Raw genomic sequence first — 25,811 nt, 5'->3', positions numbered from 1 at the left:
TTTCCACCCACGTTCGTTGACAGGGCCCTCAACCATGTCAGGCCCATCACCTGCGCATCCGCCCTCACGCCTTCTCCTCCCTCCCAGAAACATGATAGGGTCCCCCTTGTCCTCACTTATCACCCCGCCAGCCTCCGCATTCAAAGGATCATCCTCCGCCATTTCCGCCAACTCCAGCATGATGCCACCACCAAACACATCTTCCCTCACCCCCCCCGGCAGCATTCCGTAGGGATTGTTCCCTCCGGGACACTCTGGTCCACTCCTCCATCACCCCCTACTCCTCAACCCCCACCTATGGCACCTCCCCATGCCCACGCAGAAGATGCAACACCTGCCCCTTCACTTCCTCTCTCCTCACCGTCCAAGGGCCCAAACACCCCTTTAAAGTGAAGCAGCATTTCACTTGCATTTCCCCTAACTTAGTCTACTGCATTCGTTGCTCCCAATGCGGTCTCCTCTACACTGGAGAGACCAAACGCAAACTGGGCGACTGCTTTGCAGAACACCTGCGGTGTCCGCAAGAAAGACCCAAACCTCCCTGTCGCTTGCCATTTTAACACTCCACCCTGCTCTCTTGCCCACATGTCTGTCCTTGGCTTGCTGCATTGTTCCAGTGAAGCCCAACGCAAACTGGAGGAACAGCACCTCATCTTCCGACTAGGCACTTTACAGCCTTCCGGGCTGAATATTGAATTCAACAACTTTAGATCTTAAACTCCCTCCCCCCATCCCCACCCCCTTTCCGTTTCTTCCCCCTCCCTTTTTTTTTCCAATAATTTATATAGATTTTTCTTTTCCCACCTATTTCCATTATTTTTAAATCTATAACTGTAATACCCTGTCAGTCTTTCCCCCCCACCCCCACTAGAGCTGTACCTTGAGTATCCTGCCATCCATTCCTAATTAGCACATTTTCTTAGATAATATCACCACCTTCAACACCTCTTTGATCCTTTTGTCTGTGACATCTTTTGATTATCTGCTCCTATCACTGCTTGCTTGTCCCTACAACCACCACCCACCCGCCCCCCCGCCCTACCTTAAACCAGTTTATATTTCACCCCACTCCTAACTTTACTCAGTTCTGCTGAAGGGTCATGAGGACTCGAAACATCAACTCTTTTCTTCTCCGCCGATGCTGCCAGACCTGCTGAGTTTTTCCAGGTAATTCTGTTTTAATTCTGTTTTTGTTTTGGATTTCCAGCATCCGTAGTAGTTTTTTGTTTTTATCATTTTTTGTGGGGACTGATTATAATCCCAGAAGTGTCCACTGCTCTCTACTGGCACTGCTAGGACTATAGATCTGCTGGCCAATCAGATTGGGCTGAGGGATGGAAGTCCCACTCAACTAATTAAGGCTGCCCCCAGCATAATATCGTTGCAGGTCATCCAGATTTCATGTTGACGAGGTGCCAACTGACTTTTAGGTCTGGGGTAACGGGTAATCAGTCCCTCAATAAAATGGACTCCATAGTCAGTTATGATTTCATTAACTTTGGTCAGTAGCTCATGATGTACTAAGCTGATGTCAGTGTTCTGTGGTGCTGCATTTCAGTAGTGTACGAAATGCAAAGGAAACATTTTAAGTCATAAGATTACATTTTTATTTTGCGTAAAATGAAATTTTGGAAACTTCAAGCAATATAAATCAGAGTTCAAATGCAGCACCTTAAAGCTTACTAACAGCAGATATTGAAACAGGGTCAATCCTGCATCAAAACTGTTTGCGGCAGAGAATTCTAAAAGCAATGGCCCTGTATTTGCTCAAGAGGTCTGCTGGATTCCCATTGCAAAACTCACTGGTAAAAGGCAGGAACATAGTCACACACAGTCCCTGCCAAATCCGGGATCTTGTGGTTGACTGAAAAAGATGAAACCTCTGTCTGCCACTTTTAAGATCTATAATGCCAAGGGGACAGAGTTGGGGTGGGATCTTCCTACACCAAGAATTTCTGCTTCCTTGACTCATTAGTGATCTGCTGGATTACTGGATGGCAACATGCTGGAAGAATTGAGGCACAATGGATTCCCTTGTGTGTAAGCGGAGCCCATTGAAGAGGGAAAAGAGTTGTCCAGGTCAGGGAAGTGACCTCGGTGCCATGTTTTTTGGTTGCAGGGAGCAGATGGGTGCCTGAGACACACTTGTAACGATTCCAAGTAAATTAGGCACAAACTCTGTGGGGTCAGATGAGTGCAATTTGGATGGTATTCAGGACTTATCTGTGTGAAGGCATTAATCTTAACCTCTTATATTCTTTCTATGGTCATCTTAAGTTTGTGGTTTTTCATTAGCATCCTACTGATGAATGGAAGCAAGCTAACAATACTTATTTTATCAAAACCCTTCATCATCTTGACAGGACATCCTTCAAACTTTTCTGCCCCAATTAAGAAATGTTGTACAAAAAATTTTTAAAAATGTAATTATTGAGTAGGAAATAGCTTTTTGGCAAACATTTATCTATTATCTGGATCTAACCCATTTCTATATTGCATTATTTGAGCTACGACAATTAATACAGGACAAATAATATGCCAAGCAAAACTTAAACCATCATGAAAGTTTCAGTTTTGAATTGTGTTCTTAATCCAGTGAAGATATTTCTTTGAAAGTCGTGTGTAAACACCAGGCTTGTTGGGTTTTCCACAACCGCATCCAAAAGAAACAATTCCATTGAGGTTTCCATTGCATAATAATGGACCTCCTGAGTCTCCCTGAAACAGAAGTAATACAGAATGATTTCCAGTGATTAGATTATTTTTCCCAGTTTGTGTGTCTGTCACTGTGGGTACAGCTCTGCTTAAGATACACTGAACTAAATTAGGAACAAAGAAATTGCTGATTAAAAAAAATCAAGGTCCTTCTATTTACTATCCACCATCCTAGTTGTCACATGATACAACAATAACACAGTTATTGACTAATCATTGCATCCTTTGTATTAATATGTTCGGTTGTAAGGCTATGTGTGTTCAAGAGTGGCAAGTCTATCTGTCTTGGTCCAGAACTAGACCATGATGGCTAGTCAATTATTAGAAGCAGTGTGGATTATTGTCAACTTACCTGTGTACGATATCAGATGATTGAATCTGTCATAGTAGCAGGATGGCCAGATGCCTGGTCTTGTACCGGACAGTCTGGTTTTTAGCTGGCCTGGCCACTGTCAGGTACCGGATGGTTTTGCATCCATCATTTTGACCCTTAGTCTACTTACCTCAGTAAAGCACTGGCAGGGGCCTGTGCTCGTTCCTTTTCCCCCTATGCAGCAAACTTGACGTGATGGGAATGCAACAAACAGATTTTCTTTTTCACACTTTGCCAATCATCACCACCCCTCCCCCGCCCTTTACCCTGCCTCTGTTGTCTCTTGATTGACACTGTATCTCCAAACATGATTTGCAATGGTGTCTGGTATTTGTGACCTTTGGCTTTGGCCACTCTACTGGTGGATCAACTTACTCCGAACCTCTTAATGGTTGGGTGTGTTAATCTTGAGTTCAAATTATGAGCTCAATAAAATAAAAGTATTAAAATTGTCATCAAAGCTGTATTTGCCACAAAGATATCTGCAAAATTTGATTGTCTATATCACCAATATTTGTCAAGAAAAATTGACAACCACTGGAAAATGTAACCAATGCACAGGAAGCCTAAATGAAGTGTCACCACTATTTTTGAACTATCTAAATGATTTGAGTTAGATGCAGGGTGCATCATACGAATGTCATTCACACAGGGTTTCCATTGTGTTAGTTGTGTTGTGGCAGGCTCTTGCTAGATATTAATTTCTCTTTTGCATGCAGCATCACTTCCCCCATTCCATCTCCCCACCACATTTTCCAATGAGGACTCAAACTGAGTAGCTTCTTTGATCAAAAGGCGGTATTGATGCGGAACTTGTTGCCAGATTGAATCGGTGAGGTGAATTAATAGATGCATTTAAGGGGAAGCCAAATAAGTACAAGAGGGAGAAAAGAATATGAAATATGATGGGATGAGGCTCATGTGAAGCATAAACATACATAGAACTGTTGGCCCAAACAGCCTGCTTCTGTGCTGTAAACTTCCAGGTAATTCTATTTAACATTTTCAGTACAGCTCCAGTGTGACTAATCACACACTTAACAACAAGATATAACAAGATCAATCTGGCTCTTCTTATTAAGTGTGAAGACAACATGAATGTTTCATTTTCATTAAATAGCATGTTGCACATTCAAGTTAATGGTTATTGCACTTAGACATCAGTCAGAGTTTACCAGGAGGCAAGAAAAGGACGGACCTGATCGACATAAGTTTTGCTTCAATAGTTTTCTTCGTCAGCTGATTAAGACAATTGTTTTTAATTGTTCGAAGGACGTGGGTAGGTTGCATAATTACCTACCTATGGTTATCCTGAGAAGTGGATGATGGGCCTTCTTGAACCGCCAGAAAGAGTGAACCAAATTGTGTGGAAAAAGCCTCCCCTGTAATCCAGACTAGGCAATGATGGGAAATTGGATTCTTCCTACAATCCAGCATGATCAATTTTCTGATGCTAGCCCATTAGTTATTAAATCTATTGTGTTTGACTTCACCGTTTGCTCTGGTAGGGCTGTGCAATCATGTAAAGATAAGTGAAATAAGTACACTGAGTCAAAATTAACCCCGAGGTTTTGAGGTATTGAATACAAGAGAAGGGAAGATATGCTGGACTTTATAAAGCTCTGGTTCGGCCACAACTATAGAGTGCTGCGGCCATTTCTGGTCACCACACTTCATGAAGGATCCGTGGGTCTTTGAGAGGATCCAGAGGAGGTTTACAATAATGTTTCCAGGGATGAGCGATTTTAGCTATAAAGTTAGTTTGGAGAAACCAGTGTTATTTGCCATGGAGCAAAGGATACTGAGGGGACATTTGATAGAGGGTGCAATAGATTATGAGGAGCTTAGATAAGATAAACAAAGAAAAGCTGTTCCCATCAGCTGATTGTGCAAGGACTAGGGGAACCGAGATGTAAGGTTTTGGGCAACAGAAAAAGAGGAGATATGAGGAAGAACTATTCTATGGAGCAAATGGTAATGACCTGGAACTCGCAGCCTTTGGGGTGGTGGAAGTGGAGGCAATGAATGATTTCAAAAATAAATTAGATGGGCACTTGAGAGAAATAAACTTGCAGGGATATGAAAATAGAGCGTGGGAATGTTACTGACTAGATTACTCTACAGAGAGCCAGCAAGGACTCAATGGGCTGAATGGCCTCTTCTGTGCCCTTATGATTCTATGATTCTGCCTTATTAATATAATGCTATTATCAATATGCGAACCAGGAAGGTCCCGGCTGTGATTCCCCAGTCTATGTTGAGAGAGCTGATTTCAGTCAGGACTTTTAGAATTGATGAGGAGAATTTTAACCCTGAAAAAAAGGTTGGTTTTGGCCTGGTGGCATGTAAAAATGTACAAAATCTGAAGCTAGAACAAAGCTACTTTTGGTTTTAATGAAGGCAAGATGGGAAAGTTTCTTTAAAATTATAATGAGGCTACCTGCCTTAGAATTAATCATCATTTTCCTCCTACATTACCAGCTCTCCAATTTCCCTCCTGAGGCCCTTCTAATTCTGAGGCCCTTTGAATTTCGTCCATTGTCTCTTCTGATCTCCCACACCCCCCCTGGCCTTTCCGGCTGCAGGCCGACCCATTCAACATACAGTCTCTCAATCTGGCTGGCTGTGACCAGGAAATAGAAACAAAAGGTGCTAATCAGTTTCTGCCATTATTTGTTGGTTCTGAGGAAAGCTAATTCTTCCATGTTTCCTGACCTCAAACCAGCCCCTGCTCCCTCCCCACCTCCAAGCTAATATCCAGCCCTTGCTGTCCTTCGATTTGCCAGGTGTAAATTGACTGGAGTTCCTGCTTCTGATCCCTATCTTACAGGCCCTGCTGCAAATGTACATTATGTGCATTGGTTAAGATCAATATTGGGCTTGATTGGTTGAATAGCCTGCCAACACACTTTGTATAGGTTGACATACAAAGAATGGCCATTTGGACAAGGCACCTTGAGGGCATCCACAGAACTATAACCTGGTGAGAAGTCAATACATTCAGAAGAGGGAAGGGGGAACAGACAGAAGAATAAAGATGTTTTTTTTTGTTGCAGTGATCCATGTGCAAATGCCTTGACAATTTATAATGCAACGCTGCTTTCTTCCTAAAGTGCATTGCCAGCCACCACAGTAGGAGATGAACTATTTTGGAAAACAATAATAACTCTTTATTAACAAAAGGAATACAAAGGCTTAAACTACTTTGGGGGACTGCCTGTAGTCCCAGCAGTGACCTTTGCACTCATCTGGTGCTGCGAGGACTATAGGGCTGCTGGCCATCCGATTGACCAGCAGTGCTCTCATGCGGGACATCCTCCTGAGATCAGGGCGGAAGTTATGCCTTAAAATAATTAAATTTGCTTCCAGTATTAACTTGCAGTGTGGGCCCTTCAAGATTGTTGGTGGGCTTCCCCGACCTTTTAGCTGATGGGGGCAGGACCACAGCTTCCCATTAAATTCAGCCTCGTGAAGCTGTCAGATTGTTTTGCATTTTATCTTTATAAATTTTCTTTTTGGCACATGGTATCAAAACCTACCCATTAGAAGCTGGCAACAACAGTTTCACTGGGCAGCTGCCCTTTCAAGTTCTCTCTCCTTTCCCCATGTGTCTGACCTCCATCCAGCATATGCCACAAAACAAAGGCTGGAGTACTTGCCAGCATAAATTCAGTGGCCTGTGCTCCCAGCAGGAAGGTGGGCTTGAATGGAGCATGGACTTGAAAATCAGCATCACAGATTGTAGGTCAATCTCTGAGCTGCACTCTCTCTGAATTTGGCTCCCCATGGGAATTGTGAGATCAGTAAATTCACCCTACTGGGTGGATGGTGAGGGCTATCAAACCCTCTTCCACGGCTGCACAATACAGCACTTGGTTTTTTTTTATTCATTCACGGGTTGTGGGTTTCGCTGGCTGGGCCAGCATTTATTGCCCATCCCTAGTTGCCCTTGAGAAGGTGGTGGTGAGCTGCCTTCTTAGACCATAAGACCATAAGACATAGGAGCAGAAATTAGGCCATTCGGTCCATCGAGTCTGCTCCGCCATTCAATCATGGCTGATAAGTTTCTCGACCCCATTCTCCCGCCTTCTCCCTGTAACCTTTGATCCCCTTACCAATCAAGAACCTATCTATCTCGGTCTTAAATACACTCAATGACCTGGCCTCCACAGCCTTCTGTGGCAATGAATTCCATAGATTCACCACTCTCTGGCTAAAGAAGTTTCTCTTCATCTCTGTTCTAAAAGGTCTTCCCTTTACTCTGAGGCTATGCCCTCGGGTCCTAGTCTCTCCTACTAATGTAAACATCTTCCCCACGTCCACTCTATCCAGGCCTTTCAGTATTCTGTAAGTTTCAATCAGATCCCCCCCTCATCCTTCTAAACTCCATCGAGTATAGACCCACTGTCCTCAAACGTTCCTCATATGTTAAGCCTTTCATTCCTGGGATCATTCTCGTGAACCTCCTCTGGACCCTCCCCAGGGCTAGCACATCCTTCCTGAGATACGGGGCCCAAAATTGCTCACAATATTCTGAATGTGGTCTGACCAGAGCATTATAAAGCCTCAGCAGCTCATCCCTGCTTTTATATTCTAGTCCTCTCGAAATAAATGCCAACATTGCATTTGTCTTCCTAACTACCAACTCAACTTGCAAGTTAACCTTAAGAGAATCCTGGACTAGGACTCATAAGTCTCTTTGCACTCCAGATTTCTGAATTCTCTCCCCATTTAGAAAATAGTCCATGCCTCTATTCTCCCTACCAAAGTGCATGACCTCACACTTCCCCACATTGTATTCCATCTGCCACTTCTTTGCCCATTCTCCTAACCTGTCCAAATCCTTCTGCAGCCTCCCTGCCTCCTCAATACTACCTGTCCCTCCACCTATCAATGTATCATCTGCAAACTTAGCCAGGATGCCCTCAGTTCCTTCATCTAGATCATTAATGTATAAAGTGAAAAGTTGTGGTCCCAACACTGACCCCTGTGGAATTCCACTAGTCATCGGCTGCCATCCTGAGAAGGACCCCCTTATTCCCACTCTCTGCCTCCTGCCAGACAGCCAATCTTCTATCCATACTAGTACCTTGCCTCTAACACCATGGGCTCTTATCTTACTGAGCAGCCTCCTGTGCGGCACCTTGTCAAAGGCCTTCTGGAAGTCCAAGTAGATAACATCCATTGGCTCTCCTTTGTCTAACCTACTCGTTACCTCCTCAAATAATTCTAACAGATTTGTCAGGCATGACCTCCCCTTGATGAAACCATGCTGACTTTGCCTGATTTTACCATGCACTTCCAACTATTCTGAAATCTCATCCTTAAGAATGAACTTTAAACTCTTACCCAACGACCGAGGTCAGGCTAATTGGCCTGTAATTTCCCGTCTTTTGCCTCACTCCCTTCTTAAACAGGGGGGGTTACATTAGCGATTTTCCAGTCCTCTGGGATCCTCCCTGACTCCAGTGATTCCTGAAAGATCACCACTAACGCCTCCACTATCTCTTCAGCTATCTCCTTCAGAACTCTGGGGTGTAATCCATCTGGCCCAGGTGATTTATCCACCTTCAGACCTTTCAGCTTTCCTAGCACCTTCTCCTTGGTAATGGCCACCATACTCACCTCTGCCTCCCGACTCTCTTGAACTTTGGGGCTGTCACTCGTGTCTTCCACTGTGAAGACTGACGCAAGGCACCTATTCAGTTCCGCTGCCATTTCTTTGTTCCCCATTACTACTTCTCCAGCGTCATTTTCCAGCGGCCCAATGTCCACTTTTGCCTCTCTCTTACTTTTTATATATCTAAAAAACCTCTTGCAATCTTCTTTTATATTACTGGCTAGTTTACCCTCATATTTAATCTTCTCCCTCCTTATTTCTTTTTTAGTTGTCCTCTGCTGGTCTTTGTAGGCTTCCCAATCCCCTGGTTTTCCACTGCTCTTCGCTGCATTGTATGCTTTCTCTTTACCTATTATGCTGTCCCTGACTTCCTTTGTCAGCCATGGTTGCCTCGTCCTCCCTTTAGTATGCTTCTTCTTCCTAGGGATGAATTTTTGCTGTGTCTCCCAAATTACTCCCAGAAACTCCTGCCATTGCTGTTCCACTGTCTTTCCTGCTAGGCTCATCTCCCAGTCAATTCTGGCCAGCTCTTCCCTCATGCCTCTGTAGTTGCCTTTATTCAACTGTAATACCGTTACATCTGATTCCAGCTTTTTCATCTCTTGAATCGCTGCAATCCAGTATGTACACAATCCTGTATGTACACCCACAGCACTGTTAGGGAGGGAATTCCAAGATTTTTACCCAGCAACAGTGAAGTAACGGTGATATATTTCCAAGTCAGGATGGTGTGTGGCTTGGAGGGGAACTTCCAGGTGGTGGTGTTCCCATGTATCTGCTGCCCTTGTCTTCCTAAATGGCAATGGTTGTGGCTTTGGAAGGCGCCTTCTAAAGAGCTTTGGTGAATTCCTGCGGTGCATCTTGTAGATTGTACAGACTGCTGCTACTGTGCGGTTGGTGGTGGAGTGAGTGAATGTTTGTGGATGTGGTGCCAATCAAGCGGGCTGAACACAGCAACAATTTATTTTGCAGAAGTTCTCTGCTTGCATTCAGTTACCTATTACTCTAGAATTTTGGAGTCATTGTTACCTCACAGATACTTACTGAGCAAGAATCTTTTGCTATTTTTTTGTCACCAGCACAAAGCACATCAGTTGTTATTGCAGGGTGGTAGGCATAATATTGAGAACACAATTCCCTGTCTATGATGGTCACATTCACTTGCTGCAATTTGTCTGAACCTTCTGCAACTTGAATTCTGGTTCGCCCCCAACCTGCAACATTACAAATGACTCCATCTTTGACATCCTCTCCACAGGGCAGGCTCAGGACATTCACAAACTTGTTCAGAGTCGCTGTGCCTTCGAGCTGGAATTACATGTAAAAAAGCACATGAATCATTTCTACGTGTGTAGTGATTTGAACTTTCTCGAAAACAATTCTATTTTCAATTACCGGGTGTGCTATAGATTTTGTGAAGTATTTTTGTGTTCAATACACAGGACTGGTTATTGAGTCAGGTTTGAGCAGCCACTGACTGCACTGACTGTATCCTGTCATTTTGTTCAAGTATCTCTACTTTTCTATTTCTAGACCAATTTATTCCAAGGAAACAAATTAAACATCACGCAATTAAGTTACTTCTGCCTTTTAATTTTTGCTATATTAGCACAATACTTTGTCAGTTATTGGGCTCATTTAGTTTACACACTCCCTATGAGAATAGTTCAAATGAAGAAAAAGCTTTTAAACAGTGAATATCATTCATTGTGTTTGTTATTGGAAAGTTTATTTTGTTATCTTGTTTTTACAGAAAATGATCCTTGCAAATGTTTTGCATGATTGCTTTGTGTCAGGTATTTTTCAAAGTGGGTGCCTTAGGTGTCCAATGTGGCAGGCAGGCAGGCATTATCAGTCAAGCACTCAATACCAGCCAAGAAGCAAACAAATAGGCATCCAGGCCCTGCTCCTGAAACAAATTATGGGTCCAACACCTCTTTGAGAACCAACACACAAAACCCTGAATGCAGTGAAAGCCAGCCTGGCTTCAGGAAAGCCAAGTCCACATGCAGCCTGACAGGTGGTCCTTAAAGAGATTGCAGCAGATTTCTATCAAAAATATAAGTTTATTAAAAATACTTTACTGATTGTGAAGCCATGAGCAGCAGGAATACTTCTCCCAGAATCGCATGAGCCACTGTCGGCAACTGCTCACTGCCCCATTCCCCAATTCCTGAACTCTATCTTGTTTCCCCACCTCCCATCAACTGCCCTGTACTCTTTTCCCAGTTACCCCTCACAAATGCATCTCTTTCCTTTTTAATGACCTCCCTGTGGCATAGCCAGACTAAATTCTATACCTCCTCACTGGCGAGCTGTGTAGGAATGTCCAGCAGGTCATGGTCTCACTTGAGGCTTGAGATCTAATATTGGATGCAGCTTGAGCAGAGCTGTTCAGGTCCAGGGATCATTCCCTGCACCCAGTCTGTGCCTACAGGCTGAAGCAGATGACTCTCTGGACATTATAATTAGAAATATAAAGCTTTAACATTCTTACCTGAAGAAGCATAATATCATTTGAGATCAATTTTGAGTTGTACAAACTATGTGGGATCATCCTTTTAACGGTAAATATTTGTTGTTCCTCCCCTCCTTTTGAAAGTGAGTGAGCTCCAAGAACTACTTGAATGCTTTTTGTACTCCTTTGTAAAAGACATGAAGAAAATGAGTAACTTACTTTCATTTACATTTTCTGTAGTTCAGATAGTACTGCAGGAGGAAAGACGGAATTAGACAATAATATTACTGAGAATTGGAAAGAATGCAAACGTCGTCATTTGAGTTGAAGTCAAAATATGTAATATTAATAGCAAATGTGTTAAATGTGTTTCCTTGTAAATTCTCTGTCCTTTGTTGGGATCTTGTATGCCTTGTTGCTTACTAATATTTTACAATGTGATTTCACCCCCACTAATGGTGAATTTTGCAGCCTCACTCTGTTCTGTAATGCAGCGACTAGATGTGAAGATATGTTGTAATCTAAATCAGTTTACGTCTATCTGGATTTCACAGGGCAAATTTGTCAAATTTAAATAAGTTGCTGATGTTATTGTTCATTGTGCAGTGTAGTGTAGATGCAATGCAAATTAAACTAAACTATTATACAGCAGTTTTCCCGACACTGCAAGGTTACTGAAGTAGGTAAGTATAAATGCAGTTCCTAAGAGATTAGCAAAATCTGTCACTGCCTTGTCTCAGCCCTCAAAAATGCTTGAACTTTCACATTTGAGATCTTGTATTCTCTGCCTACAGTTGAGAGCGGTAATAAACTTGCAATTCTCATGCTGTAATGACATTATGTTTAGCTCTTGTTTCTCACCAAGTTTATTCAACCTGTAAGCTTTGCAATTTGAGGACAGACATTTAAATGTTGTTTCATTTACCACAACAGCTTGCATTTATACAGCACCCTTAATGTAGTAAATGTTTCTAAGGCACTTCACAGGAGCCTTATCAAACAAAATTTGAAAATGGGCTACATAATTGGCTATTAGAACAGCTGTCACCTCTGATCCCGTGCAACTTTACCTTCTGTACCAGTCTGCCACGAGGGACCTTGTCAAAGGCCTTACTGAAATCCATGTATATAACATCCACTGCCCTTCCATCGTCGATCATCTTTGTCACTTCCTTGAAAACTCGATCAAGTTAGTGAGACACGACCTCCCCTTCACAAAACCATGCTGCCTCTCATTAATTAACAAGGGGGTGAAAGTTTATTGTAGGTAGGCGGGAGGTTACAATCAGATCAACCATGATCTTATTGCATGGCAGAGCAGGCTTGAGGAGCTGAGTGGCCTACTCTTGCTCCATGTACACAAAAAGCAGGACAAATCCAACCCGACCAATTACCGCCCCATCAGTCTACTCCTGATCATCAGTAAAGTAATATAAGGGGTCTATCAAGTGACATTTGCTTAGCAATAACCTGCTCACTGACGCCCAGTTTGGGTTCCACCAGGGCCACTCAGCTCCTGACCTCATTATGGCCTTAGTTGAAACATGGACAGAAGAGCTGAACTCCCAAGGTGAGGTGAGAGTGACTGCCCTTGACGTCAAGGCAGCATTTGACCGAGTGTGGCATCAAGGAGCCTTAGCAAAACTGGAGTCAACAGGAATGAGGGGGAAAATTCTTCGCTGATTGGATTCATACCTGGCACAGATGAAGATGTTCTGGTTGTTGGAGGTCAGTCATCTCAGCTCCAGGACATCATTGTAGGAGTTCCCCAGGGTAGTGTCCTCAGGCCAACCATCTTCAGATGCTTCATCAATGACCTTCCTTCCACTATAAGGTCAGAAGCGGGGATGTTCGCTAATGATTGCACAATGTTCAGCACCATTCGTGACTCCTCAGATACTGAAGCAGTCCATGTCCAAATGCAGCAAGACCTGGACAATATCCAGGCTTGGGCTGACAAGTGGCAAGTAACATTCACACCACACAAGTGTCAGGCAAAGATCATCTCCAACTAGAGAGAATCCAACCATCGCCCCTTGACGTTCAATGGCATTAGCATCACTGAATCCCCCACTATCAACATTGTTGGAATTACCAGTGACCAGAAACTGAACTGGACTAGCCATGTAAATATTATGGTTACAAGAGCAGGTCAGAGGCTAGGAATCCTGCGATGAGTAACTCACCTCCTGATTCCCCAAAGCCTGTCCACCATCTACAAAGGCACAAGTCAGGAATGTGATGGAATACTCCCCACTTCTCTGGATGAGTCCCACAACACTCAAGAAGCTTGACACCATCCAGGGCAAAGCAGCCCGCTTGACTGGCACCACATCCACAAATATTCAATCCCTCCACCACCAGCGCACAGTAGTAGCAGTGTGTACCATCTACGAGGTGCACTGCAGGAATTCACCAAGGCTCCTCAGACAGCGCCTTCCAAACCCACGACTGCTACCATCTAGAAGGACAAGGGCAGCAGATAGACAGGAACACCACCGCCTGAAAGTTCTCATCCATGTTACTCAGCATCCTGACATGGAAATAAGTCGCAATTCCTTCACTGTCGCTGGGTCAAAATCCTGGAACTCCCTCCCTAACAACACTGTGGATATACCTACACCACATGGGCTGCAGTGGTTCAAGAAGGCAGCTCACCACCATCTTCTCAAGGGCAACTAGGGATGGGTAATAAATGCTGGCCCAGTCTGCAAAGCCATATCCCACGAATGAATAAAAACAAATATCTGTGTGAAGCAATGATGCGCATTCTTGCAAAAGCAATCCTGCATAGTGGCACTCATCAATCTCCTTGTACTAACCCCTTGTTCGCAATGTGGAAATTCCCCAGAGTGATAACAAACTCCAGAGCAATTGGGCGACTGGACAAGCTTCAGATGCTAGAATCGTGGTGCTGGCAGCCTCATAGAAGAGAAGCATCAGGCCCCCTCAAATAATCTCATTTCTTGACCAAACATTTTCCCCCATGTTTATTCCAAAGAGGGTAGCATTAGAGTGCAGTGGATGAGGATCCCAGTGCCTGGGCTGAAAGCTGCACATCCAAGAGCCTGGCCAAAGCAATGTCGCAACAGTCGGTCATGTAAAGGTGGGGGTTGGGGGGAAAAGCACCTAGAAATGCACCCCGCACTGGCCAATATTTCAGGGGCAAATAGTTGCCAACATTGCAACAAAGTCCTTGAGCCCACAGTCACTGATGAGTTATTGACAGAAAGAGGACCTTTGGAGGCTAATGCTGACACTTGTCTGTTTCTCTTTGTTGTTGCAGAGAGGAGACCATCAGGAAGATGGAGCCTGGATTTATTGCTGTCTGCATAATCGCATACAGGCAGGAGAGAAGAAGGAGAAGATTGCGACAGAAGCGCCAGGCTCACCAAAGGGGGGAGCAAAACTCTCAAGACGAAGGGCCAGCAGGGCCCCCCTCCAGAGGCAGAGAATGAGGCTCACAGAAATGTTGTGTGTAAGCAGCTCGCAAGATTGAGGGGGTACAGAACTCACATGTCTTATCTGCAGATGAGTGAGAGACAGTGTCACTGACGGCTCTGCATGTCCAGGGACCTGGTGACTCACATATGCCACATTCTCCAGGAATTGGCGCCACCGGGGCTGGGAGGGCATCCATTGCCCGTGGCTCTGAAAGTGACGGCCGCTCTGAACTTCTACATGAGCGGCACCTTCCAGGGGACCTCTGCAGGATTTCTCAAGTAACCATGCAGAAATGCAAACATGGGGTCATAGACACCTCTTTTGCCAAGGCCCACAATTACATCAACTTCGACAGAGATCAAGCAAGCCAGAATGCCAGAGCACTGGGCTTTGCTGAGACATCTGGATTCTCGCAGGTGCAGGGAGCCATCAACTGCACCCATGAGGCTATAAAAGCTCCCTGGCAACAGGCACTCCAATACATTAACAGGAAAGGGTTCCACTTGCTCAGTGCACACTTTGACAGAAAGAATAAAAAAGCAGAGTGTTACTTAAACAGAGAATGACTGCAGAATTCCGAGAGGGACCTTGGTGTTCTAGTACATGAGTCACAAAAAGTTATTATGCAGGTGCAGCATGTAATTAAGAAGACTAATGCAATGTTATCTTTTATTATGAGAGAAATTGAACATAAAAGTAAGGAGTCCTGTGGAGAGAAAGACAGTGTTAACATTTCGAGTCCGTATGACTCTTCTTTAGAGCTAAATAAGAGTAAAAATGTGTAGAAATTTATACTGTTTGAAGGGGTGGAGCAGGTGAAGCTGGATAGAAGGCCACAATAGGTGGAGGCAAAGGAGAGATTGACAAAGATGTCATGAACAAAAGGACAAAGGGTGTTAATGGTAGTGGTGCTGGCTAAAGGATGTGCTGATGGTGGCATGAAGGTCAGAAAGCAGAATGTGGTAATAGCAGGACCAGGGTAAGCACTCTAGAAAGAACAACATGAACAAGTGACAGATGGCCCTAATGGGGGTGGGGCGGGGTGGGGGGAGGGGACGGTGGTGGGAAAAAAGATCGAAAATAGGATAAAAGTTGGGGGTAAAACAACGAATAAAAATGAAAATAAATAAAAATAAAAATAAGTGTATAAAAAAAAAGAATATTGAAAAAAGGAGATAAAAAAAGGGGTGAGGATGGAGGAGAGAGTTCATGGTCTGAAGTTGTTGAACTCAATGTAAAGTCCGGAAGGCTATAAAGTGTCTAATTGGAAGATGAGGTGCTGTTCTTCCAGTTTGCGTTGAGCTTCACTAGAACATTGCAGCAGGCCAAGGACGGTCATGTAAGCATGAGAGCAGGATGGTGTGCGGGGGCTGGTGTGGTGATAAAGGTGATTGTTGATGTATTTTCTACCTTAACCAAGGTTTCCCACACACGGTGGTTGACAGGGCCCTCAGCTGTGTCTGACCCATCTCCCGCGCCTCTGCCTCACACCTTCCTCTCTCTCCCAGAAGCATGATAGGGTCCCCCTTGTCCTCACTTTTCACCCCACCAGCCTCCACATTCAAACGATCATCCTCCTCCATTTCCACCAACTCCAGCATGATGCCACCACCAAATACATCTTCCCTTCACCCCGCATTGTCGGCATTCTATAGGGACCGTTCCCTCCAGAGAGCCTGGTCCACTCCTATGCAGCTGTTAGGGAAATAATTCTTTTGGAAGAATTTAAAGATTCAATCCCTTCGGTAATGAGAACTCATGTAGAGGAACAGAGGGTTGATTCTGTAAGATAAGCAGCAGAAACAGCTGATGATTATGAGTTCATTCGTTAAACCTTTTTTCCATCATCCTTTCAAAATAGAAAAGGATAATAAGTGGGAAGGTGAAAGGAAGGCAGGTAGTCAGGGAAGAGGAGTAGCTGGAAGGTCCCAAGAAGTTTGTTCTCAGAATAAAAAGGAAGGTGCTGAAGGTAGGAGTGGGGCATACAAAGCCAGTGGGCAGAATATTCTGGCTGATGTGCGGGTGGCAGAGCCCGCAGGTCAACGTATAAAATGTCGCGCGCTGGCGTCGCGCGAGCGTCCCGACGTCAGAGTGCGGCATCGCGATATTTGGGTTGATGGGCGTGCACAGCAGCAGGATGTGCGCCCGCCATTAATTAAAGACCTCGTTAAGGCCCTTAACTTGCCAATTGTCCAGTTCACATTGATCTCCAAGAGCTTCTTGTGTACTTTGAAACCAATCTGCAGACAATAATCCTTCTCGGGCCTGCAGCTTTCCGGAGGCCTCCATTTAGTTTGGGGGTATGGGTTCTGACCTCTCCACTGGAGGCAGCTCCTCTGAGGAGGAAGGGAGGGATAGAATAAGGAGGAGGCCAGGGCTGGACAGTCAGCCTCTAGGGGAGCCACCTTTGAGAGGCCAGGCACAGGCACAAGGGGCGCAGGGCCAAGAGGTTGTCCAAGGTGCAAGGGACCGCAGAAGACGCCACTATCCTGCTGCCAGGATATACAGGCGGAGAAGCAGCTACCTCAATATGACTGAGGTGCAGTGCCAAAGGAGGCTCCAACTCTCAAGGGAGACAGTCACCTATATCTGTCAGATGATTGGCCCTGAGATCTCTCCTAACTGTGTGGGTGGACACCCCATGCCAGCAGCTCTGAAGCTCACAGTTGCCCTCCACTTCTATGCCTCTGGCTCCTTCCAGGGCTCGGTGGCTGTTCTTTGCGGTGTCTCCCAATCAGCTGTCCACACTTGTGTCAAGCAGGTTACAGACGCTCTGTTCAGACGGGTATTGACCTTCATCCACTTCCGCTGCGGCCAGGCAAGTCACGCACAGCGAACCAGAGGCTTCACGGCCATTGCTGGCTTCCCCCGTGTCCAGGGTGCAATAGACTCCACACATATGGCCATCAAGGCACCAGCAGGTGAGTCCGGTGCCTTCATCAACAGGAAGGGCTTCCACTCCATGAACGTGCAGATAGTGTGTGATCACAGGATGCTGATTCTACAAGTCTGTGCAAGGTAACCAGGCAGCTCCCACGACACCTACATCATCAGACACTCCCAGGTGCCGGGGCTCTTCAGTGTTCCAGCTCGGCTGGATGGTTGGCTGCTGGGTGACAAGGGCTATCCCCTGCAAAGGTGGCTCATGAAGCCTCTCCGCCATCCAAGAACAGAAGCTGAGCAGCGCTACAATAGGAGCCACGCCTCCACAAGGGCTGTGGTGGAGAAAGCCATCGGTCTTCTCAAGATGTGCTTCCATTGCCTGGACCGCTCAGGGGGCGCACTCCAGTACCCCCCCCAGATCGTGTCTCTCTGATAGTGGTAGCATGCTGCGCTCTGCACAATCTTGCGCTGGAAAGGGGGGGTGCAGTTGACGATGAAGACCTTGACCCCCTGGATGAGGCTGCACATGATGAATCCAGCAGTGGCTCAGAGGATGAGGAAGCACGGGGCAATGATGAGGGGCAGCACGCTGACCCGCATTTACACCAAGGAGGCAGGGACACCCGGGACAATTTAATCCAATGAACCTCCAGCTAGCTCTACACACATGGATCAGCAGGACCAACATTGCCTGGCGCTTCCACACATGGTGCTTAGGTGCTACATCTTCCACCTCATCAACTGCAACTAAGGGCTTTGTGCGGAAACATCAATGTCCACTCAAACACCCGTGAGATGTCTGTGAAAAAGAAAAATGCACCACAAAGGAAACACCCTCAGCCATGGTCAGAAAAGTGGACTTTATTATGTCCAAAATATAACAGAAACTTCTCCATTGCAAACATAAGTATATTGTTCCCTATTTTAAGGCCAACACAAAATCACCAGTGACAAACCCGTTGAGTGCCTAATGTGCCTTATGCTTACGTTTGCAGGTGCTATGTCTAGGTGCCACCCCATCGCTCGGAGTGGCTTGTGAGACAGCCTGCTGACTCTGCTGTCCTGTTGGCCTCGATGATCTTGGTGGCCGTCCTCTGGCCCATGGAGCCTGTGATGGCCCCGTCTTGGAGGGAGTGGCCAGTTCCTGAACTGGCACCTCCCCAGTTGTCGCAGCCTTAACGGAAGCAACGTTGACTGGAAGAGGGGTGGAGGAGCTGCTGCCCTCATCCGGAGCTCCCTGAGAGGAGCTCGCAGCGACGACAGGCAGCTGCTGCGCCGACGTGAGGTCACATTGGACCTCCCTGCTCACCGCAGATGCATGGGCACCGAGCGCCAATGCTTGGTGCCCACAACATCTCCCATATTGGGAATGACCACCCATGGCCAGTACCGCTGTGAGGGCTTGCAGGTCAGAGCGTAACCCAATCAGAAGATTCTCTGTCTGATCGAACCCCCTCTCTATGAGAGTCGCCAATCTCTCAGTGGAGGAAGCCTGAAGCTCTGCCCTGAGTTTCATGCCTTCATGTGCACTCTGCCTGGACTCCTCCACCACAGAGATCAACTGAAACCTTCCCTCATGCAACCCTGCCAGATGCTCCGCAAATCCTGCCGCTTGTCCTGAAGCTGTTTCATTGGTGACAACTCCAGAGGCACATCATCACTGTCCAACTCAGCATGTGCGTCGTCCCCTGCAGCCCTCCGCTGCTGATGCCATCGGCACTCTCTGTCCCTACCATCTCCTCCAGGGATTGTGAGGTGCCCTCCCCACTGTGTCCCAGGACACTAGCTGACGCTAAAGTCCCCACCGAGGTGTGTCTGTGCGCTGGTGCCTGGCTGGCTGAAATGATGTTCCACAGTTGCACATCTTGGGCCTCAGGTGTGGAGGGGGGGCTCCGGTTTCTTTGGGCGTGGCAATGCGGTGGTGATGCTGAAATTAACAACAAGGACAGTGCATCAGTTAACGTACAGTCAGTTAAACCTTTCATCCCTTTCCCCCAGAGCCTCATAAGTCGCTCGCCCTTCAAGACCCTAAGGAGACGAACATCGGTGGGGTGGAAAAGAGTCAAGAGGAGGCCCAAACATTAAATGTGCATACAGACAGGCTGGTCAGATGGCCTCAGGAATGCCACATGGCATGTTATGTACCATTGGAGTGGGGAGAGTGCAGAGGTACCTGACCTGGATGCATGCTGGCCTGGAGAGTTGCGGGGCTGAGGAAATATCGCAAACACTTGCGACATTTGCCGTGGATCACAGGAGATTGAGAGGTCACTTTATTGACCTTCATACCGTTAGGAAGGGCATAGACCAGGTGGGCAGAAGGCAACATTTCCTCTTGGTGCAGGGATGAGTAATGTGGTGGCATTTATTTAAGTTGAGTTCCATGAGGTTCACAGGTGAGGTGCTGAGGACCTTTTGGACAGAGTAACGTGGGGTGCACTGGTTGAAAGGGTGGTGGAGGTACAAACCCCCTAAGATGCAATAAGTCTTTGGCTGTGCAGCAGTGATGCCAAGGCATGTTAGGCCATGGGGATAGTGTTACAAATGAGATAAGGTGACTTTGGAAGATGGTGGAGACGCGAATCCTCAAGGGGACGAGGGACCTTTGTGTATGACTCACACGTCAGAGTGTCTCAGTCTGTGAATGAGCAGTGTTACAGCATTAACGATTGCAGCAACCATCAGTGGTTTGGATGGTGGGCAGACAGAGTGGATGGGACTGTGGACCTCAAATACCTGGCCGCTGGACCCCAGCCTCGCCGCCATCTGCTGCCCTGGCCTCCTGCCTCCTCCCCAGCTCCATGGCCTGCTCCTCAAATGTCGTGAGGCACTGGAGCAGGGCGTGCCCACCTCCAGTCCTCTGGTGCTCACGCTGATTGTGTTGACTTTTTGCCTGCGGAACGGAGAAGAGGATTTATTGGGGCTGATCGCTCATGTACTCAGTACGCGCACACCACACCCCAACCACAGTGGCTCATCTGAGGCCTCCAGCGGCTCCTGTCCACACTACTGGTGATCAGTCCCCAGAAGATAGTACAGCTGGTCCCAACCCCCTCCCCCAATGGCTACCTTGGACACATTCGGCGTCCATCACTTTGAATAACACACGGGTATTAGCGCTCATGGCAAGGAGGCGCAACTAGGTGCGGCGCCAATGCCAGCAGATGGCACTTGGCCACAACATCTTGAGGCACCCCTTGTACCATCTCATCATCATCAATATGACATGTGTTGGAGTTCTGAGTATGTGTCTAGCAGCCCTCAGACGACTCAAATGCGACAAACACCAACATATGCTGCGGGGAGAATCCATCTACTCCTCAACCACTAAGGCTGATGTAAGCATGGTCAGTACCCATTTGCCCACCCAGCGTGCGCCAAGTGCCCAATGTAGTAATGACAGCAAGAGGTGGGGGCGGGGAGTGCTCAAAGGCTAAGGCTGTCTGCTGGGTCAAATGGCCAAGGCCGACATGGTACTCACCCTTCCAGAGCGCTGCAAATCATTGAATCTCTTGCGGCATTGGGTTCCTATGCGCCGCACATCATCATGGGCGCTTACAGCATCACCAACCTCCTCCCACGCCTGCCTGGTGACATGGGGGGCCCTCCTCCTCTCATCATCCGGATACAATATATCCCGACGGCTGGACACCTCTTGCAGGAGGACAGGGATGCATCAGAGAAGTGAAGAGCACAGTGGCCCCCCCGCTGGCCTCTCCTGCAGCCTGCCCCCCTCCTCCTGCTCATGCTGCTGTCCAACCACAGCTGCCTCTCTCTCTCCCCGAGTGGCCATGATGCACTGCCTCAAGCAGGCTGCCTGGCCACTCTTTATGCAAGCTGCCGGTTTCCCATTGGAACCGGCGGTCTGAACACACCCGCCGCCTGCGACTATTTCCCCGTTCTCCACGGGAGTCGTTAACCCGCTGGGTGGGCCTTAATTGACCCACCCATGGAAAATAGCGGCGCAGCCCATTTCGGCGGCAGCAATCAGCTGCCTGCCCGCTCCCGAGTTGATCAGGCCCGCCCACCCGTCAAGGGCAAAATTCTGGCCAGTGTATTGGAGATTGCAGGGAGGTGAGTTACTAGTTGCAGGATTCCCAACCTCTGACCTGCTCTTGCAGCCACAGTATTTATTTGGCTAGTCCAGTTCAGTTTCTGGTCAGTCGTAACCTCTAGCATGTTGATGGTGGACGATTCAGTGATGATAATGCCATTGAACGTCAAGAGGCGATGGTAAGATTCTCTCTTGTTGGAAATAATCATTGCCTGGCACTTGTGTGGCGTGAATGTTACTTGCCACTTGTCAGCCTAAGCCTGCATATTGTCTAGGTCTTGCTGCATTTGCTTCAGTATCTGAGGAGTCGCGAATGGTGCTGAACATTGTACAATCATCAGCGAACATCCCCACTTCTGACCTTATGATGGAAGGAAGGTCATTGATGAAGCAGCTAAAGATGGTTGGGCCTAAGACACTTCCCTGAGGAACTCCTGCAGTGATGTCCTGGAGCTGAGATGACTGACCTCCAATAACCACAACCATCTTTCTTTGTGCTAGGCATGACTCCAACCAGTGGAGTTTTCCCCCTGATTCCAATTGATTCCAGTTTTGCTCGGGCTCCTTGATGCTACATCAGGCTCACATTGTCCTGATCTTTTGAAGGATGATGAAGCCTTGGGAACATGTGTCCTTGTTGTCGATGAGGTGCTAACTGGAGGAAGGAGCCCCGGCAACAGGCGTCAGAAGTTGCTGCCTCTTCAAGCATCTCTCCAACATCCCAGTTGCAGTGGCAGCCTACAAGAGTCAGTGGCCATTCCATTATCTTCAGTGGTCTCTTAGCTGTATGCCTTCAATATGACAAAGTTCCTCAAGGAAATCCATCTCCAGCAATGGGAAAACGCATTCTGTGTGACGTCAATGGTGAAACTGAAATGTGACAATTGGGCCAAGGCAGCCGGGAATGTGCACCTATTCAGAGATTACTCAATCCCCCCTGTCACCTTCTCTATCACATTTAGATCCAGCACTCTCAGTTAGGGATGCTGGCCTGCTTTTATCCTCACCTTACTATGGATATGGGCCACTTGAAGGTGAGAACACTCATCTACTTGCGTGCCAGGCGTTAAAATGTCTCCTCTTTAAAACACATGTTGTGTCCTCATGGCCAGCCCTGGCCCTTGCAAACTCCAAAATGCTCAGGCACCATGAAGTTCTTGAGATCATGAGTCATTGCTAATAAAGAGCAGGCTTCAACTTCAGTACATCCTCGCTCCTATCCCATATTCCCTTCAACATTGTCTAAAGTTATGATATGCACTTACAGAGCTTGCTCAAAGGCTCTATTGATCACCAAATATCACCATTTGCAATTAGCATCACACATCTCGGCGAGTATTTCGGTGATGGGACGTTTCATCTCGACATTGTGATGAGAGCCTTGTGGCCGCAATTCAGATAATTACAGGCTAAGAAACGCTCAAGGTTGTAGGTTCAAGCGCAAGAACAATAAGATGGCTGAGAGGGGCAGAGCTTCAGCACCTTGAGGTGGCAAGGTGCACCCACTTATTGGTGAGCATAACAGATGTACACTCGGAAAGTCGGAAATGCGGTTGACAGACAGGTGTGCGCACGAGCTCTGAGTATGGGCTCATAGCATGAAAACCCTGCCTGATGACAGAGAGCACACGGAGTTGCACGATATATAACCCTTCTCCATGCGTTAACACATCTCTCCTTGTACACTACACCTTCACCTTTCAAGAATGCAGATGAGATAGGACAGCACCTCTACCTCAATCTTACCCAGCCAAGAATAAACATGACATGACCCTGCAAAGCAACTGAATGAGCTTTCTTCCACAAGCACACTTAACATTAAGGACAAAGCATCACTGATGTCGAGAATGATCTGAAAAAGACCACACACTGTGGTGATATGAAGCACACTACATAGGTGAGAGGCCCATGATAGCGACATCTGCGCTAAGTTGGGGGAGGGACCATGGTATCACACTACATCGCAACAACTTAGCTCACCACAAAAAAGAGGCATACACAAGAGGAGGTGTGAAATGGGTGTGATTCCATTTATATCTGTGAACATTATATACATACTGTGAACACCCGTGCCACTGTTGAGCTCCTAATTTTTTAAAACTTTCCTGAACCTACTGCTATGTCTGGGTGCATCCCCGACATCTGCAGTAGAGGTGGAGGCAGCCTACTGACTGCTATGCGCTGTGGTCTGAGATCTCTTTGGTGGGCGCCCTCTGGAGGTCCAAAACATGGAGGGCCCCAGCCTGCTTTGTCTGTCCTGCTGTGGGGAAGTTGGACCCTCCTCAGCCTCTGGAGCTGGAGATAATAAGGATTGGGATCGGCCCCAGGGTGTCCAGCTGCTGGTCCTCCTCCCTATGGGTGCCTGAGTGCCCCTGGCTGACTCCTTAAGGAGAAGGGGCAGCAGAGGTGAGATCTAGGGCTTGCCCCATCTTGCACAGCTACTGGTGGATGCCACCAATGGCTACAGCGATGGAGTGCTGCTCCTGCAGCAGTGCAGGACTAATGTCCTGGACCAAGGTTTCCATGGTGACTGTCAACCTACCAGCATTGACCTCTGTGCATTGGCATGTGGGTACGGTCACCTCTGACTGAAGACAGAAGGATTCCTCCATCGTACGTTGCAATCTGAGGAATGCAACTGACATCCCCTCCTGATTTTTCTTTATTCGTTCCTGGGATGAGTGTGTCGCTGACTAGGCCATCGTTATTGCCTATCCCTAATTTCCCTTGAGAAGATGCATCAATTCTGATGTTCCCATAATTGTCGCTGCAGATCCACCAACTGATTTAGGACTGAGTCCAGAGGCTCGTCATCTGACTCGGCCTCCAGCAGTCCTCTGAGTGCCGACAACCTCGGATATCCCTGCTGCCGCCTGCTGTGCTCACCAGATTGTGACCCCGAGGCTGCTTTAGAACTAGATCCCACCGAGGTGTGCGTCTCTGTGCTGCTGGAGGGTCCGTGTGAGCATTGTGACAGGTCTCCACCAGTGCTGTCCTCAGGTTCCTCACCTGAAGTGTCACCGGGGCTCGAGTTAAGGGCCGGGCTGGTTAAGGGCCTCGGGTGCTTGGAAGAAGTGCCTATGAAAGAAAGTAGAGAAAATTAGTGCATGGCAGGGGACTCTAAAACAGGACAATGCACTCCCAGTATGGTTGTCTGAGAGATGAGCTCATACAAGATCCTCACATGGGGGTGCGCTGCCCAACTCACTGTCACCACAGGTACGGTTGACTTCCTCTCTGGCCAGCTCGATGGCTCAGTTCTCAAAGGCAGTGAGGACCTTGAGTTCCAGCTTTGCACTGCTGGTCTGGGACCTCTCCCTGCGATTGTGTGTGAGCTTATTCTGCATAAAGACAGATGGAGAGTGTGAGCTGGATGCATGCCATGGCAGATGATAAGGATGCCTTGCATGTGTGGGTGGTGAGTGGAGCCATGTGCGGGATTAGGGCACAAGTTTCAGAGAAGATGAGGCTAGATGGAGGTGTGAAGGTGTGTGTGAGTGAGTGATGATGCCCCTTGACATGACAGCATGCGAGATGCCAGTGAATGTGTGATGGGCTTGTGAGTGTGTGAGTGCAGAATGGTGAAATGGTTGATACTATGGTGGCATGGATGAGATAATTCATCCTCTTTCTGCACTGGGTGGCTGACCTCTTCTGTGCTGCCTTGGCACTGACCGCCATTGTCACCATCTGCCAAGCCAGAAAGGTGAGGTTGGTGAATCTCCTCTGGCCATCACGAGGGTTCAGGACATCGCGGCGGACCTCGACTGTGTCCAGCAGGTGTTCCAGTGAGGCATCACTGAATTTTGGAGTAGCCTGTTTCCTGCCTTTGGGAGCCATGTTTTCTATGGAGCAGTCCTGGGCTGTAGACATTATAAAAGCTGGCGGCCAGAGTGAGGAAGCGGTGAGCTCATGGCAGGGCCTGAAAATCAGAAGCCGCATGTCCACAATTTGGCATGTTCGGCCAAAGGGAATCATGTTTAACCAACCTGTTGGAGCTTTTTGAGGATGCAACTAGCAGAATAGATAAAGGGGAACCGGTGGATGTGATACATTTAGATTTTCAGAAGGCTTTTGATAGAGTCCCACACAAGAGATTAGTAAACAAAATTAGAGCGCATGGAATAATAACATAAAATGCCAGGAAAACTCAGCAGGTCTGGTAGCATCTGTGGGGAAAGAAACAGAGTTAATGCTTTATGTCTGCATGACACTTCTTCAGGGATAAAGAGATGTAGAAATGTGATGGATTTTATACAGTTTA

General features: G+C 47.1%; 1 protein-coding gene across 1 annotated transcript; it reads right to left on the bottom strand.

Moving 5' to 3' along the window:
- Positions 1-1,600: 1,600 nt before the first annotated feature.
- Positions 1,601-25,387, bottom strand: LOC144671056 (granzyme K-like). The gene is made up of 4 exons (XM_078533311.1): positions 25,197-25,387; positions 11,206-11,350; positions 9,753-10,016; positions 1,601-2,718 (listed from the first exon to the last, which is right to left on the bottom strand). Exons 1-4 carry the CDS (start codon positions 25,385-25,387, stop codon positions 2,569-2,571), a joined length of 750 nt encoding a protein of 249 aa, XP_078389437.1. The 3' UTR covers positions 1,601-2,568.
- Positions 25,388-25,811: the final 424 nt, after the last annotated feature.

Source organism: Cetorhinus maximus, chromosome 1 (assembly GCF_964194155.1).
Source record: "Cetorhinus maximus chromosome 1, sCetMax3.hap1.1, whole genome shotgun sequence".
In the NCBI taxonomy this organism is placed as follows: Eukaryota; Metazoa; Chordata; class Chondrichthyes; order Lamniformes; family Cetorhinidae; genus Cetorhinus; species Cetorhinus maximus.
Note: the sequence above shows the minus strand (reverse complement) of the source record. Positions and strands in the feature narration are given on the sequence as shown.

Excerpts from the sequence above, each read along its gene's own strand:
- LOC144671056 (XM_078533311.1), bottom strand. The coding sequence starts at position 25,387 with ATGGCTCCCAAAGGCAGGAAACAGGCTACTCCAAAATTCAGTGATGCC. Across the intron at positions 11,351-25,196 it reads GCCAAGGCAGCACAGAAGAG|GAGTACAAAAAGCATTCAAG; the intron begins GTCAGCCACCCA and ends TCTTTTACAAAG. Across the intron at positions 10,017-11,205 it reads ATGATATTATGCTTCTTCAG|CTCGAAGGCACAGCGACTCT; the intron begins GTAAGAATGTTA and ends ATGTAATTCCAG.